The sequence below is a fragment of the Cajanus cajan genome, chromosome 5 (genome assembly GCF_000230855.2).
Source record: "Cajanus cajan strain Asha chromosome 5, NIPB_CcT2T_4, whole genome shotgun sequence".
Classification (NCBI taxonomy): Eukaryota; Viridiplantae; Streptophyta; class Magnoliopsida; order Fabales; family Fabaceae; genus Cajanus; species Cajanus cajan.
This window is the reverse complement of record NC_138521.1, coordinates 62,415,102-62,432,884: the sequence shown is the minus strand read 5'-3', so window position 1 is coordinate 62,432,884 and position 17,783 is coordinate 62,415,102. Positions and strand designations below refer to the sequence as shown.

At 35.2% G+C, this 17,783-nt stretch overlaps 3 protein-coding genes across 3 annotated transcripts; 1 reads left to right on the top strand and 2 right to left on the bottom strand.

Moving 5' to 3' along the window:
- The first annotated feature begins 3,031 nt into the window (after positions 1 to 3,031).
- SPX1 (SPX domain-containing protein 1) lies at positions 3,032 to 5,905 on the top strand. Its single transcript, XM_020373382.3, has 3 exons — positions 3,032 to 3,433; positions 3,978 to 4,104; positions 5,168 to 5,905. Exons 1-3 carry the CDS (start codon positions 3,161 to 3,163, stop codon positions 5,611 to 5,613), a joined length of 846 nt encoding a protein of 281 aa, XP_020228971.1. The 5' UTR covers positions 3,032 to 3,160; the 3' UTR covers positions 5,614 to 5,905.
- A 3,629-nt stretch (positions 5,906 to 9,534) lies between these two features.
- LOC145958412 (G-type lectin S-receptor-like serine/threonine-protein kinase LECRK1) lies at positions 9,535 to 12,844 on the bottom strand. The gene has a single exon (XM_083075617.1). The coding sequence runs from the start codon at positions 12,117 to 12,119 to the stop codon at positions 9,729 to 9,731; it is 2,391 nt and encodes a 796-aa protein (XP_082931743.1). The 5' UTR covers positions 12,120 to 12,844; the 3' UTR covers positions 9,535 to 9,728.
- Positions 12,845 to 13,001: 157 nt separating this feature from the next.
- LOC145958411 (G-type lectin S-receptor-like serine/threonine-protein kinase LECRK3) lies at positions 13,002 to 16,020 on the bottom strand. Its single transcript, XM_083075616.1, has one exon. It carries the CDS (start codon positions 15,633 to 15,635, stop codon positions 13,143 to 13,145), a length of 2,493 nt encoding a protein of 830 aa, XP_082931742.1. The 5' UTR covers positions 15,636 to 16,020; the 3' UTR covers positions 13,002 to 13,142.
- Positions 16,021 to 17,783: the final 1,763 nt, after the last annotated feature.

Genomic DNA, 17,783 nt, shown 5'->3' with positions numbered 1-17,783 from the left:
AGTCAAGAAAGAAAAAAGTATGAAAAATTTTAAATTCAAACCTTTTTTTAGAAAAATTTAAAATTCTATAATTTAAATAGTCAAAATACTTTAATAAATATTAGTAATTATTTTTCTTCTAAATTTGTTATCCAAAAAACATTTCACCTAATATATTTTAAATTCACTAAAAATTAAATACTTTTAAAATTCTCTATCAAAACATGACATTAAATTTCAATTTCAAAACAATTTGTTCTTTTGTCAACTTTTGTTACAATGCTATCAATGCATGCGTTTTTGTTAACTATGGTTATAACATTCATGATAAGTTTCAACTCCAGTGAAATTTATCTCAACATTTTCTGATTGCGAAAAAAATCAATGTCAACGTTATGCTTTTGCAAAATCTTTTAACCATTGCATTAACTTTTAATTTCAAATCAATTTTTGTTGTTTTGTCAATTTGTTTTATATGGCAAGTTCAAACTAAAGTGTTTTTTTTTTTAAATAAATAAGTTATGCTTTTGTATTGTAACATTGTACATTTTTTTTATGTGTTGTTTTTATAAAAAAAAAATTGTATTCAATTGTTAAGAAACTTTAGAATTAAGAAATTCTTAATAAGTTTTAGATAATTTAGGATTTTATAAGTAGAGAGGTCTAGTTTGACTCTAAAGAGAATAATACTTAATTTTTTTTTTTTAAAGTTGAACTTCATAAATTTTATTTTCCATAAACTTAGAGAGAGGAACTTTGATTTTTAAGAACCTTTTTTTCTTCTTTTTAGCCCTTAGAGTTGTAGAGACTTGTAATGGAGTAGTTTGTCAGTTACCCGAGCTGTTGGAGCTAAGGGTTTATTGTTGGTGAGGAGCTTTTCTCAAAGCTTAGAGTTCTTCTTCCTTATTCCTCCTCTTCCTCTTGGTTTAGAGATTTTTTAGGTAAGGAAAGTTAGATTTCCAAGTATTGTTGAATTGTGAAGCTGCATGACACTTGTTATTGCTAGATTCGTAATTATGTTGGTTGATTTTGGATAAGATTGAATCTTGAAATTGGGTTTTTGGTGTTTTCTTGACTAAGTTGATTAAAATTAATGTTTTGCAATAATTTGTGCATGCATGTTATTGTTCTAAGTGGATTCAAGTTGTTGTTGGTGTATTGTAGTGCATTACATGTTGGATTCTCCTGTTTTTTTAGGTAGTTTGAGTCAAAATCGTGATCTATCGAGCGTATAACTCATTGTTGCGTTGAGTGCGTCTTCATGGTGTTGGGTGTAATTCAACCAAGGATATTTTGTTTAGCTCACGTATGGTGCAAGATTGGTGGCATCAAGCGCCAGGAGAGAGAATTGTTTCAGGTTGAACTGACATCGGACATGATTTGAATGACGGACATGAGGTGAGAGAATTGACTCTACCTATATTAACGCCAGGCGCAAGAGGAGTGACATTGAGTATGAGGGAGAAAATTGTCTCAAGTTAGAATCACAATAGGCGTTAATGGAGTGACGTTGGATGTGGATCAACTCGAGAGGCTCTTTATCTCGTTGGGGGTTGTGCGTGGGTTTTTGTCATGGTAGACATGAGATCCTAAGGGTCTCTACCTAATCCATGTCGGGTGCGGATCGAATGGCGTCAGGCATGGACGAGATAGAGAGTCCTTGCCTTATATGGAACCGGGCGTGAGTTGAATAGTGTTGGATGCAAGTTGTATTGTATTTAACTTGTTTTATGATAAAATTGGTGAAAACATATAAGAGAGTTAGACCTATAACATGTTGCATGATGATTGAGTTGTGTTGTATAATGTAAATTGATGCATGATATTGAATCTTTATACATTGATATAGGATAGTGTATAGTTGATTTTGTTGAGTTAAGTTGCATGTTATTTATTTGAATTGTTGAAAGTTGAACTGAGTTGTATAATTTTGTTGAGTAGTTGAGTTGAGCACACTTTAGACATTAAAGTTGTACCGTGTTGATTGACTTAGGATTAAAAGAAAGGTTATTTTAAAGTTTCACATCCTATTGTGGGGATATTGAGTTGTAGTGCTTTGAATGTTCAAATTTGTTGAAAATCTTTTCTTGAGAAATTGACTCGTGAAGAGGATAATTGAATTTCCTTTAAAACCTTAGTTGATGCGGTATACGAGCTAGATCAAGGCATACTAGTTATAAGTGGGCAACTATTGATCCATGTGTGAGCAAGGTTGATGTATACATGCATAAAATAACCAAAATAGAGTGATGTACAAGATTAGGGACTAAAATCTATAACTAAGTACCTGAAGGGCGTAGTATTTAAAGGATAATTGACAAACTAATCATATAAGTGACCTAGTAATGATAATTAATATTATGGTAGACTTACTCTCAAATTATTCTACCTTGACATAAATAATGCTACTTATTTAAGAATCATTACTTATTATTTCTTATATTATGCACACTCTAATGAAAGTTGCTAATAAATACTCTTATTTAAGATATTTTTACAAACAACTTATTTAAGAATAAAATATTATATATATATATATATATTGATAATTCATTCAATTTAAAAATTTGTATTCTTTTAATTTATTCTTACACAATAAAATATTTTTTTTTATAAATGTAATAATCTCTGAATATTTTTATTATTTTTAATTGTCATACAATAATAATATTTTTTTTAATTAAATCTATATTTATATTTATATAATTTGAAATTTTTTATGTTATATCACGTGTAACTTTTATTTGTATCTCCACTTTATTGTATTATTTGGTTGATCCAGTCTAATACCTTTCACTTGATTAAAAATTATAATTATAAAAAAATAAACATTTATAGGGTACATTAGACAAGTAAAATATGATATTGAAATGCACAGATGTAGAGCACACAGCACACAGTGACAGCACGACAACACAACAAAAACAACCACTCTGGACTCTTCTCTCGTTCCTTGGTACAGAGTGATTAGAGAGAGCGAAAGGAATAAAACCCCAAATATACTCTTTTTTATGGATATTCCAGCAATACCCTTCGAATATTCCCTCCCTCCAACCGTTATATCACCCCTTCCTCTCTCTCCTTTTCCTCCTCTCACCTTCGTCTCATCCTCACAACACACAAACGCAAACACAAACTATTCTCTTCCTCTCCCAAAAATAAAATTGTTTGACGGAAAGCCATGAAATTCGGCAAGAGCCTCAGCAGCCAGATCGAGAAAACCCTTCCCGAATGGCGCGACAAGTTCCTCTCCTACAAAGACCTCAAGAAGAAGCTCAAGCAATTCGACCCTCCCGCAGCCGATGACCGCCCCACCAAACGCCTCAAGTCCGACGCCACCGCCGCCGACGCGTCCAAGGAGGAGACCGACTTCCAGAACTTGCTCGAGAATGAACTCGACAAATTCAACACCTTCTTCGTCGAGAAGGAGGAAGAGTACATTATCAGACTCAAGGTACTCTCCTCAATTTCTCCTTCCTTTCTCTTTCTATCACGTCTTCTTTCGTTGCGTCGAAGATCTCTTTCAAATAAATAAATAACTAATTTCGCTACTTTAATTTGTCCGGCTATCTCTTTCAAATCTAGGTCTTTTCCGCGGTTTTTTGTTATTTTTTTTCTTCAAAATTTTAAATAAATACCAACTTGTTATGTTATTGTCGTGTAGTTTAATTTTAATTAGCTAAGAAAATTGGTAGATTCACAGGCTATGAACATGAATGACGGATTTTGATGTGATCATAATATATCGGGTTTGCATTGGTTAACACGGTGAAGATTTCTTATTGCAATTTGGCAATGTCAATTTGTCTTGCTTTTCTTATTATGACCGTGTTTTTAGGGTTTTGATTGTTTATGAGTAAGCGTAAGCGCGGTTTTAGGCATATTGAGCATGATCTATTTATTTTTATTTGGATTGGGCGTAGCTGTAGGGTGATCTATATTCATGAAACAGTTAGATAACGGGAAGCTCTAATGTTTGTTATGGTGGGATTGTACAGGAGTTACAAGATAGGGTGGCCAAAGTAAAGGATTCTAGTGAAGAGATGATGAAAATCCACAAGGAAATTGTAGATTTCCATGGAGAGATGGTCTTGTTGGAAAACTATAGCGCCCTTAACTATACAGGTACTTTCAACTTCCATACATATTACATAATACTATTATATTAGCCTTTTCTCTTTATTGATATTGAAATGTAACAAAATTTGCATTCTTTACATTATCAAACTTTGCCCAAGGTTCTTTTTAGAGTTGTAGCACTTCTAAGTACAATTAAAAGAATCGAGTAATAAGATGGAATAGGATTCGTTTCCAAAACAAGTTGTCCATTGCTCCATAAAATTCTTCTGGGCAAGTTGGGCGGACAAAGCATATGTTGCTTTTCTTGGAATAAAGAATTTACTTTGAACATGATCATGTTTCTGTAATTGAACATCTAGCCCCTTTCATACACTTTAATTAGGCTTTTTATTCTTCTATCTACTTGGTAAACAAGCTATTTCAAGAATAGTATGCCCTCAGTGTTCGAATTAAATATGATGCTGATCTTCATAAATATTCCAGTTGCAAAGTATACAAAGGTCACATCATCTTAAAGCATAAACAATCAAACAGAGGAGTTTCACTTTTTTCGCTTGCCATTAGAAAGTGATTCTGGTTTGAAAATGCTACAAAAAGCACATGGAATAGGAATGTGAACTATATGTGGTTTTCAAACAGATTTTCCGTGATTACTTTATCGCTACTCTGCAGTTTTTAGCTGGAAACCATGATCTCAACTTTTAGATCATCTAGCTTTAAAGATATGTGCTTCTGTTATCAGCCTTAAGTTAGTTATTTAGAGCATAAATTGAAGAATGTGTTCACTGGCAGATCGCGGACCCTGAGTCAGGGGGGATCTATTTAAGAAAATAAAAAATTAATAATAATTATCATTATATGAAGAAAAAAACATAAATGTTAAAATCATGAAATTTTAATATATATAATCAAATAAATTAGGGACAGTGGGTTCAAGTATATAAAATTCACAAGACATTTATATGTAGTTTTCTCATAGTGGGATGCATGTGCACACCCTGTTTTAAACATGGATCCACCACTGAATGTGTTACCTATGCTATTTCTTTCTTTAAATCAACTGTTCCATTCCAGGTATCTAATTATTACCTCAATTTTCATTCCACAGGGCTAGTGAAAATACTGAAGAAGTATGACAAGAGAACTGGTGCTCTCATTCGCTTGCCCTTCATTCAGAAAGTCTTGCAACAACCTTTCTTTACCACTGATTTGCTCTACAAGCTTGTAAAGGAATGTGAAACCATGCTTGACCGCCTTTTCCCTTTGAATGATCCTACTCCAATTTCTGGCGAGACAACTGCCCAAGTTGAAGGTTGTGATCCTTCAACTTCAACCACTACCAAGAGTGATGGTTTGGTGATTCCTAAGGAATTAGCTGAGATCGAGTACATGGAGAGCCTTTATATGAAGAGTACCGTATCAGCTTTGCATGTTTTGCAGGAAATTAGAAGTGGAAGCTCAACAGTCAGCATGTTTTCATTGCCACCGTTGAAGATGAGTGGTTCAGAAGAAACATGGAAGAAAATCCCGATTCTGGAACAAGCAGCCAAGTAACCTGCTGGGTTACGTTGAGAGCAATGTTGTGGGATGGCTATTTAGCCATCTCTTTTTTCTTTTAAATCGGATGCCTCTGTTATGCACGCCTTAGATACTAACACAGATGTAAGATACTAAATGTAAAGATGGAATTAATTTTATAGAATTATAGGTCCCATATAATAAAACCTCTGGATTTTAAAGAAGTTATGTTTTGACATTTTGTTGACGCAAGTATTCAGTGTGTAATGTAATTATGTATTCCGCATCTGCTTCATACTACAATGTTATAGGACGCATTTGGAGGTCATATTTATGAGTGCCCTGCTCCCCTTCCATTTTTTTTTCTTTTTGACAATAAATAGAGCACATTAATCGATTGTTTGTGTGATCATGAAACATTGAAACGTAGGGGAATAACTGGTGGAAAACGTGTTGAAGTTTAAAAGCTTCACAAGTTTAACAAACCATGTTAGATTAAGTAATAAAATTAGTTTGGTCGAGACACCGAGGACGCAAGGAGCCATATATAAAAAATTGGTCTGTAGAATTAGAGATAATTTATAACATGAGTTGTTTACAAGGTTTGTAGTTTAGTTTTTTTGTTTGAAGCAATTGAAGTGACAATTTTTATGTTTATGTAAGAGCTGTTGTTTACATAAGTCATGATTCTTATCAGTTTTTAAGAATGCGGGTTCATGAAAATCTATAAGGAGCACTCTGGCTATCGTAGTATAGATTGGCGATAACACCGCACACCAAAATCATCAAGCAGAAATTGGAGCAATTGAAGTTCATAGATTGCAGAATTCATTGCCTCGTATTCGGCTTCAGAGGATGATCAAGCAATTGTCATTTGCTTCTTAGAACGCTGGTATGCAAGTGATTCTTCAAAGAAAACACAATAATTGCTTATGGAATACCTAGAGTCAGGACATCCAGACCAAGACCAATCAACATATGTGAATCCAAGCAGTTGGAGGGAGAAAGGACGGAAAAATATCCATATAGAAATAAATAAAGAAATATATTTGTATTTTTTTTTCTTTTGAAATAATACTCTATATAAATATTCGTGTGCGTATACTTTTTTTGCGAGGGCCAATGCCACCCCCATCAACACACGTATCTCCACCCCTGGCCTCAATATCAACATATGACTGCTCTCATTGGATTGGACGGATACTATGTTTTTTTATGTATGAAACAAGTCAAGTTTTCAGGTGAAGGAAACATTACTATGCAAGTAATGACTTAAAAAATTTGCATCGTAAAGACCCAAATAACATGTCATTTTCCATTACGAATCAAAAAAATATCATTTTTAATATATTTTTTTTAGGTTAAAATCTTGATTTGGTCCCTTATAATATTTTTTTGTTTTAATTTAGTCTCACTTTAATTTTTGGTTTGAATTTAGTCCTTAATAATTTAAATTAGTGCAATGTCGGACTTCCGTCCAAATTATTTAAACGGAGTTAACTGTTGGCCATGTGGATTTCAAGTGAATGCCACGTAGATGCATAAGTGGATACCAAATTTCTTTAATGCACCTGGAACTAGAACGACTCGTTCTAAAACCAGAACGACCCGTTCTGGTTGCACATGTTGTGTGTTAATTTTGCATCTGGAACGGGCCGTTTCAGATGCAAAATTAACACACTACGAGTGTAGCAGAACGGGTCATTCTGAAACCAGAACGGGTCGTTCTGAAACCAGAACGGTCCGTTCTGATTTTAGAACGGGCCGGTCTGGATTCAGAATGGGCCGTTCCAGAACGCCAACCACATACGTACATTCAACAAAATGTCGCACTATGATTCAAAAATTGAAAATAAAAATTCATAACATAACATAAATTCAAAGACAGAAATATGGTTCAGAGACTGAAAACAAAAATTCATAACATAACATATATTAAGAAAGTTCAAAGAAATTACTAGAAGGGAAATCATCTGGATAACGCTGAAAGTGCCAATAATATATCTTATCCACCATATAACATTGAATGACTGATAAGATATCAACATTATCTACCTGTACATGTGATTGTATGGTGAAATGTTGGTCCTGTGTGTCCTCTTCCTTTACTTCAAGTTGTACCTCCTCAATAACATGTTGTTGTTGTTGGGGTACATTGGTCAATGACTTCAAAGAAAAATACCATGTCGTTTCATCCTTGACTATATATTGTCGATTTGGTAATAAGTGGTTCATTCCAGTTTGACTAACAATGAAATAAAACCTGTTACCATTGTCCTTAGTGATATACTACATTGTCCTTAATGATACACTGTATAGCCCAAATGTTTAACAATTAAAGTTATCAATCTCCATTGACAATATTACCAAATCTAGTGTTTGAAATGCTTTGTACCTTGAATCTTTTTCCTTGCACGATTCACAACCGTGATTTAGAATCACGGACGTGAACTATAATCATTAACTGTTTGTGTTTGGCATTCTGGTTCCAGATGCATTAAAGAAACTTGACATTCACCTATACATCTACGTGACATTCACATGACCAACTGTTAACTCCATTTAAATAATTTGGATAAAAGTCTGACATTACACTAATTTAAATTATTAAGGATCAAATTGAAACAAAAAATTAAAATAAAACTAAATTAAAAAAAAAATATTATAAGAGACTAAATTAAGATTTTAATTTTTTTTATTGTCATATTATATCACTAATATTTCACTCACTCCTTCTGTTTCCTGGTGTAGACACAAATTCGGATGCCCACAGAACAAGAAATTGTTGGTTACAAGTCCTACACTATTAAGTATCCATACTTCATATTAATGTGTTACATGTACTCAAGTTTTTTACTAGTTAAAAAAAAGAGTGATGATACTTAAACACTCAAATATTTTAAATATTTTATTATATTTCACTTTTTTTTTTCTTTCTATCCTCTTCATATTACATCATATATATTTGTTAATCTATCACTTTTCTCGACTATTTATTTTTCTAGGATGTCCAATTTTTTTCCTAAAAAATTTAATAACATTTCAATATCTATTATGTGAATATCTAAAAGAAAAATTACAATGCTGGTAATGAACAGCCACAAGGCCCACAACCGATGCAATGTAAGATTATATCCGTTTTCTATATATTTGGTACCGTCCATAAAAATAATTAAAAAAAATTATCCCAGCGTATCTTTAGTCTTTAAAAACTACCGTATTTCATATTAGATACCAATACAATACTTGCATTCGTGACACATGATGCTTATAGAAATATTTGATAGGTTATGTGTTAGAGTCATTTTATGTCAATTTGAGAGAATATATTTATATTAAGAGGAAAGAATTATAATATTATTATTTTTATAAGATTATTTCATATATATAATTTTTTAATAATAAAATATTATCTGTTTTGAATTTAAAATTTTAAGTATGTATGTGTTTTATAAACTAATATAATTATTAGAATTATTTTATGTTGATTTGTTTGAAAGAATATATTCATGATTTTACTTTTGATTATCAAATAATTTTATTTTTGGTTATTACTCAAAAGACCTCTCAATTACAGGAATATGTATATGTTTTATAAATTTTTATTTTATTGATATAAGATTTTGATTGTATCCTAACATTATGTATTTATTTTTTAAAATATATATTTATATATATTATAAATTTTTATTTATTCTTTTGTTTTAATGATATAGAACTTTCATCATCAAAATAGTGTAAAATTTGTATGTCACTAACTTACGAACTTGTATGATAATACAAATATTTAAACAAATAAAAAAATTATAGATGATATTTTATTTTTTTTCGAAGAGGAAAACAAACGACCTTTGTCAATTGTTTCTTTTTCTTCTTTGTCTATATTGGTGTATTTTGTCAATTTTTCTTTGTTCCGTCAAACTGAAGTTGTAAGTAAAGAGTAAATATATCTGCTGCTGAAAAATGAATTAACATGGAAAATTACTACTTCAGCTTGCGGCTTGCTACCTTGTTTATGACTGAAAAGGAATACAACAGTAAGTAACAGAAGATAAACGATTCTATCAAAAATAGAAAAAACAGACGATAAACAAATAAACTGAAAAACAAATGATTCATGAACGCTGCAACATTTCCATGGCAGAGAAAATTCACACAGAATTAGAATTGGGACAAGGAGGAACTGCTATGTCGGTGACCCCTTCTAACATCAACACCACACTCTTCATTGCTGGTCGCAGAAAAGGTTCATCTTGGATACACCAAAGGGCCACCTTAACCATGTTTTCCACGACAGTTTTATCAACGGCTTCCCAAAAAATAAGCTTATTAAGCTGTCCGGCAACAAAACACTTATAAGCCCAGTTGGAGAGAAGAATCGCCTCAGGTTCTGGGACATGAACTTCAATGTTTCTTCTGCAACATAAAATTTCCAGCAGCACTATTCCATAACTATAAACATCTGCCTTGACAGATATTGGGATGTTCTTGTGCCATTCCGGGGCCACATACCCTCTCGTCCCTCTGGCTCCAGTGAAGGTTCTGGTTTGATCTGGCATCAGAAGTTTGGCTAGTCCAAAATCTGATATCTTGGCTGTCCAAAACTCATCCATCAAAATGTTTTGAGGTTTTATGTCACAATGAATGATTGGTGCCTCACACTCTTCATGCAGATACATAATCCCTCTTGCAATCTCAATCGCTATTCTTACTCTCTCATCCCATTCTGTACGTCTCTCACTATGATTGCGAGCCCCAAATATAAGGTTTCCAAGGGAACCATTAGGCATGTACTCATAAACCAGAAGCCTTTTAGAACCCTCAGCACAAAAACCCAACAAGCGAACTAGGTTCCTGTGGTGGGTTTTTCCAATGGCTCGCATTTCTGCTTGGAATTCCCTTTCTCCTTCTTCCACCATCTTCTCTAGTCTCTTCACCGCAATCAACCTCCTACCCTTGTGCAACTCTCCCTTGTAAACTGCTCCAAAAGAACCTTTTCCCAACTCTTGTTTGAAATTATTCGAGGCTCTTTTCAGCTCATTGTATGAAAACCTTCTGAGAGTCACCTCTTCATTGAGGCCCACGTTCCCAGTCTCCATCAACCTTTTATACCTCAATATTCGAATCTTGTACATGTAGTGGCTGGAGATCACAAGGGTTGAACATAAAAGCAGAGAAAATACGGATGTAATGACAATAATCTGCACAGTTACTTTGTTACTTGTAGTCTTTGGAGGTGGAGGTTGTTGTTCAGGCGCAGGATTATCATTCCCAGTCCCGTTCTTGAGGTTGTATCCCACCTTCAATAATAGCACTCCAGCACTATTTTCTTTAGTCCTTTTGAGATATCTCAAAGGCAGCTTCTGTTTCATGCAGCTATTACCGTCATATAATGCAGCCTCACAGCTGCAATCAGCCAAGCATGTAAAGGAGCAGTCGTCTTGTGACATTTCAGCAATGAAATAATGATCATCCTCCAATTCAATATACTCCATCGACTTCATCTCATAAAAGGTTGCGCCATCTTTCTCAGTCTCCCCGCCTGTACAATCTGGCATTTGAAAGCTCCTTTTGCAGCCCATAGTGGTGTCGTTTGGATATATTAAGTCAAAACCAGGAAGACAGGTGCACAGTTGTTGGATGTCTTTGCGTGTGCAATAGCTGTTGAGGCCACAAAAACCTTTAACCTTACAATCATTTTCTTCCGGCCAATTACCCACTTTGTGGACACTACCATTTTTAAAATGCGCATACAGCCAAAATATCCCATCATAATTTAGGGTTGCACGATAAATGATGTGGCTCCCGTCGTTAGGCAAATATGAATCACCCTCTACTAGACTCGTAATTCCCCCGTCTATGTCATTAATAATCTGCAGTGATCCAGTTCGGTTGAGAGAAAGATGAGTTCTGGAGGCACTAGTGGAGCTATTAGAGGTCCAGTAAGCATCCGATTTTTTGTCAGTTGTGTCCACCGGAGACAGAACAAGAATTCCACCATCCTGCAACTTTAGTCGAAACCGTCCACTCCAGTAGCTGTTCTGTGATGAATTAGAGACCAGCTGATGTCCATTAGGAAGAGATTGACCCCCTAACAACGTATCCGTTGGGTGATCGAAACTCTGCCATATGGTGTTGGAATTATTGTCGTATAGTGCAAAGTTTCCAGAATCAAGCATGGAGGCAGAGGAAGCTTTTCCACTAGCATTGTCTGCAATAACCTTTTCTCCTTGCTCATCTATTAGTACGAGTTTACCATCCATGGCTAGTTGTAGCTTTGCGTTTGAGGTGACAGGAGAATCATCTCGCGTTGCAGTCCATACCACTGTCCTGCTTCCCCGGCTATTGAACCAGATTGCAACGACAAAGGCATTGCCTTGTCCTCGCGAATAAAAACCAAATGCAAATTCACCAGAAGGAGAATACCAAGCAGGAGTACTATTTGGGACAAGTGAGTCACCGGGTTGTATCTGCTTCGTTTCAACTCTTGTGCCTGCAGACATGAGCACCAGGAAGGTAATAATTATAGCAATCATATCCATAACTAGAACTTGATGATTTGAGATTGAGAGAAAGGAGAAGCAAAGTTGCTAATTGCTATTACATTGGCTTGCTTAGTTTAAATTTAAGCAAATGGTGTCCCAAGACTTGCTTTTCTTGGTCATTGTATCAAATCAACATCGTCAAAACCAAAAAACCATCAACATCATTATATGGAAAATAAGCATTGCAAGACTTCTACCGTCAAGTCTTTCTTTAACCAAGTAAACAAATAACAGACAAAAAGAAGGAAGAAAAAAAGAGTTCTCTATTGTGGATTTCAAACATGACGTTACCCCCCTCGACTGTTAAGCTCCGTCACAGTCTAGGTTGTTCCTTATCTCAAGGCTCAACATTATCCTACCACGATTTTTATGTGGATTTAGTAGTTATGAAGATATACAACATTTTCAAGAAAAACTATTATATTTCAAGACTAATATAATACATAATTAAGTACTAATAATTCTTTCTTGTAAATTAAAAATCTTATTTATATGTTAGTGTAAAAATGATTGAGATCATGTAACATGTAAATGAAGGGAAGAAAGATTGACAGAAAAAGAAAATCATGATTGTAATAGATAAAAAAGAGATAAGAAGAAAATTCCGTAAGAACTAGGCAAAAGAGAAGGTGTTTGCCTGAGTGTAATAATTGTTTTATACGTGGTAAAAAAGGGACTCGTAATCTCTTCTTCCTTGTTCTCCAATAAAATGTTCCACAATTCTATTTTTTTTTTGCCCCTTGTTTCGCACTTGGACAACATTGTAAGAGATTATATAGGGAAGGTTTGAGAAGAAATATATCACAATTCACAACCATGCATAAATAGAAATACTCATACCATGTAAACATGTTCTTTTATATTACATGAACTTCATGGTGGCAAATACGGAAGCTAGCTTTTGATATAATTGAATAACAGGAACAACAATGCAAGATGAAAAAGAAACTACAGTAGCGCACATACTAAACTTGAATACCAACAAAAGTGATAAAGGGAATAACATGATCCTTAGGATATTTATTTAGGGAGGTGAGCTGGAGAGGGAGGAATTGCAATATCTTTCAACCCTTCCAACATCAAGATGATATTCTTGATTGAAGGACGAAGATGCGGATTGTCTTGCACACACCACAACCCCACCTTCACCATTCTTTCCAATATCCTCCAATCTACACCTTCATCTTCTTTAACAAGCTCATTTAATTTCCCTGCTGCAAAGCAATGATATACCCAGCTGGAAAGAAGTATCTCCTCTGCTGAGGAAACATTCATTTCTATGCTGCGTCTTCGGCAGACAATCTCCAATAGTACCATTCCATAACTGTAAATGTCAACTTTTACTGAAATCGGTGCATCCTTCTGCCATTCAGGTGCCAAGTACTTACTTGTCTCATCATCCTCTTTTTTCATTCTTGAAGGGTCCCACTTCAGTAGCCTTGCCAATCCAAAATCAGAGATCTTTGCAGTCCACACTTCATCCATAAGTATATTCCGAGGACTTATATTGCAATGGATAATACGGACCTCGCACTCTTCATGTAGATATAGGATTCCTCTAGCAACGTCCAATGCCATTTTCAATCTCTCTCCCCAGGATAGGTTCTTCTCACTTTTGAAGAGAAGACTTGCAAGAGAGCTGTTGCTGAGATATTCATAAACAAGAAGCTTCCTAGATCCATTGATGCAAAAACCAATGAGCTTAACCAAATTCCTATGATGTGTTCGAGCAATGGCAGTAATTTCAGTTCGGAATTCCCTCTCCCCTTCATCAGCAATTCTCTCCAGCCTCTTGACAGCGATACTTTTGTTACTGTCACCAATTGTGCCTCTATAAACCGTACCAAACGATCCTCTGCCTATCTCTTCCGTGAAGCCTCTGGTGGATTTCTCAAGTTCATTGAAAGAAAATGAACGCAGAGAACATTCTTCAGTAAATCCCAGATTCTCACCTGGGTACAACGTTGTATACCTAAAAACTTTCCGCTTATAAGTGAAGAAAACGGACACCGCTAATACCAAAGATAACAATGAAATGAAACCCAACGCCAAGGCTAGAATCATTATCAGACTTTTCTTGTTATCCACAATCACCTTAGGCTTAGGCTTAGGCTTAGGCATCTGTCTGAAGTTGTTTGGAATTAGACTTGGGACAATTCCTGAAGGCCTCTTGAAAAGGGCCACGGTCGATGCATTTTGAACCCTTCTGCCATATGTTAGCGGAAGTCTGTATTTTTTGCACTTGCCGTCTGAATATAACACTGCCATGCAATTACAATCTTCTATGAAAGACTTGTCGCACTCTCCCTTCTTCATCTGTTTGACAAAGTATGGATTATTACTATCATCACCCCAATACACATTCTCTATCTGAGTAATGTTATACAAATTCGTTGTGTTTTGGCCTTCATTGATTTGGAAACCATCTTTGCTATGGGCCAGCACGCAGTTAAGAGGCAGAGACACGTTGCCCTTAACCCTGCTTTTGGAGGGGACGAAACCAGGAAAACAGTTACACACGGCATCGCCTGTTACTGTTACGTTTGAACAGTAACTGTTGAAACCACAAATCCCTTTGATTTGACATTTCTCAAGCGAGGTGTTCCACAGTAGTTGGACATGTGAGCTACTGCCCTCAAATTGGTGCTCATACAATCTCAAGTTCCCGTCTACATCAAGCGTTGCACGGTAGATTGAACTTGTTTTCTGTGACTTCTGTCCAGGGCTATGATTAAAACATCGAAAGCCAGTGTGGCGATCGCCATAAGAACTGCGGTTATAAGGATCGGAGGGGTCCTCAGAATAAACATAAAGGCAAAGAGAGCCTGAAACGTTGAGACTGAGATTGTTGGAAGGATAAGTTTTTGATTCTGAAGCCCATAAAACATAAGGCATGACATAGTCGAAAGCATAAGTATTTGAAGACCAGTAAGCATCAGCGGCAGTTGCTAGGCTGTTGGAAGGGTAAGCAACGAGACTTCCGTCATCTTGCAAGATGAGAAAGAAAAGTCCACTAGAATGGTCTGATTTGGACACACTAGAAACCAGTTCGACATCGGCAGATAAATTCTGACCTCCTAATATGGTGTCAGTTGGATAATCAAAGCTTTGCCAGAAAACGGTGTGGTTATCATCATAGAGCACAAAGTTGCCAGAATCAAGCATGGATGCTGAAGAAGTTACTGCGGTAGAATTTGAAATGAAAAGTTGGTCTTCCCTCCGACTCGGGAAAAGGTGGAGGCCAGTCGTGTTGAGGGTCAAGGTGGAATTGGAGGAGAGTGGGAGGCTATCACGGTCAGCAGTCCAGACAATTGTTTTTTCAGCACCGACCAGCCATATTCCCACACGATAGCCATCACCTTGTTGGTAAAACCCAAAAGCAAAATAGCCAGACCTTGATGCCCATGAACTGTGTTTGCCTCCAGCAGAGAGCCAAGACCCCACCTCAATCTTGCTTTCACCTTTGCCTTCTTTTACGAATAACATGAACAACAGAACGGGTATGAAGGCCATCGGATTTGGTAACTAGTTACTTTTCTGGTATTTCAAAACAAAACTGTTTTCCTCCTCATGGCTAAACTACAACAGTAACAGCTAACAGGGAATATTACTTAATTACTTATTACAGGGATTGCCTAATAATTCTTCATCTCAAAACTCGACTGGCTACTGCTACAAGTCCTCCACCAAAGAAAGCAACACTCATGCAGACGTTGCAAAAGTCCCTCTCGATTCTCAATTTCCATCTACGATTCAATAACAAGTGGTCCACATGCCGTGTTGCCTCGAAAATGTTCATCATGGAGAAAAAAACACAATCAAGATTGCTAATTTTTTCTAACACAGACCGTGTGGCCCAGGGAACAAGAGAAATTTCCTTTCCATGACCTACCTAAAGCATCAGTCAATAGTCTTTAACTCTATCTTACACAACGAATATTCAATAACAAAAGTCTTGACCGCTACATGTACAAGGTGACTGAAATGTAATTTGATCTTTTATAATATATATATTTTTTAATTTAGTCTCACTTTAATTTTTAATTTTAATTTAGTCTTTAATAATTTAAATTAGTGTACTGTCGGACTTCTATCCAAATTATTTAAACGGAGTTAACTGTTGGTCACGTGGATGCCATATAAATGCATAAATGAATGCCAAATTTCTTTAATGCACCTTAACCAAAACGGCCCATTCTAGTTGCACATGTTGTATGTTAATTTTGCATTTGGAATGAGCCATTTTAGATGCAAAATTAACACACCACGAGTGCAACAGAACGGGTTGTTCTGAAACCAGAACGGGTCGTTTTGAAACCAGAACGGATCATTCACAAGTCGTTCCAGAACGCCAACCACATACGTACGTTCAACAAAATGTCGCAACGTGGTTCAAAAATTGAAAATAAAAATTCATAACATAACATAAATTCAAAGACAGAAATATGATTCAGAAAACAAAAATTCATAACATAATGTATACTAGGAAAGTTCAAAGAAATTACTGAGAAGGAAAATTATCTAGATAATGCTGAAGGTGCCAATAATACATCTTATCCACCATATAACACTGAATGACTGACAAGATATCAACATTATCTACCTGTACATGTGGTTGTGTGGTGAAATGTTGGTCTTGTGTGTCCTCTTCCTCTACTTCAGGTTGTACCTACTCAATAACAGATTGTTGTTGAGGTACATCGGTCAATGACTTCAAGGGAAACACCATGTCGTTTCATCTTTGACTATATAGTGTCGATTTGGTAGTAAGTGGTTTACTCCAGTTTGGCTAACAATGAAATAAAACCTGCCACCATTGTCCTTAGTGATACACTGCATTGTCCTTAATGATACAATGTATAGCCTAAATGTTTAGCAATTGAAGTTATCAATCTCCATTGACAATATTACCAAATCCAGTGTTTCAAATGCTTTGTACCTTGGATCTTTTTCCTTGCACGATTCACAACCGTGATTTATAATCACGGGTGTGAACTATAATCATCGATCGTTTGTGTTTGACATTCTGGAACCAGAACGACCCGTTCTGGTTGCACTATTGGTGTGTTAATTTTGCATTTGGAACGACCCATTCCAGGTACAAAACGGGCCGTTCTGGTTTCAGAACGGGCTGTTCTGGTTTCAGAACGGGCTGTTCTGGTTCCAGATGTATTAAAGAAATTTGGCATCCACCTATGCATCTACGTGGCTAACAGTTAACTCCGTTTAAATAATTTGGACAAAAGTTTGACATTGCACTAATTTAAATTATTAGGGACCAAATTGAAACCAAAAATTAAAATGGGACTAAATTGAAACAAAAAAATATTATAAGGGACCAAATTAGATTTTTAACCAAAGTTTTACATAAAAATATTAAATATGCTAAAATTTAATAATTTAAATTTTTATTTGATTCAATATAATTAATTAAAAATATATCTCTACCATATTTCTCATCTAATTTCATTTTACTAAATAATTACAAACTGCATTATATTTTATTCTATTTCTTATTAAATCAGTTCTCACTTATTCTCTCTCATTCTTTTCTATTTCTTCCTCTCTCCCAAACAAAGCCTAAAGCATGGGTGAATAGTCTTTAACTCTATTTTACACAATAATAACAATAGAATTTTCTCAAACCATTCAATAACAAGT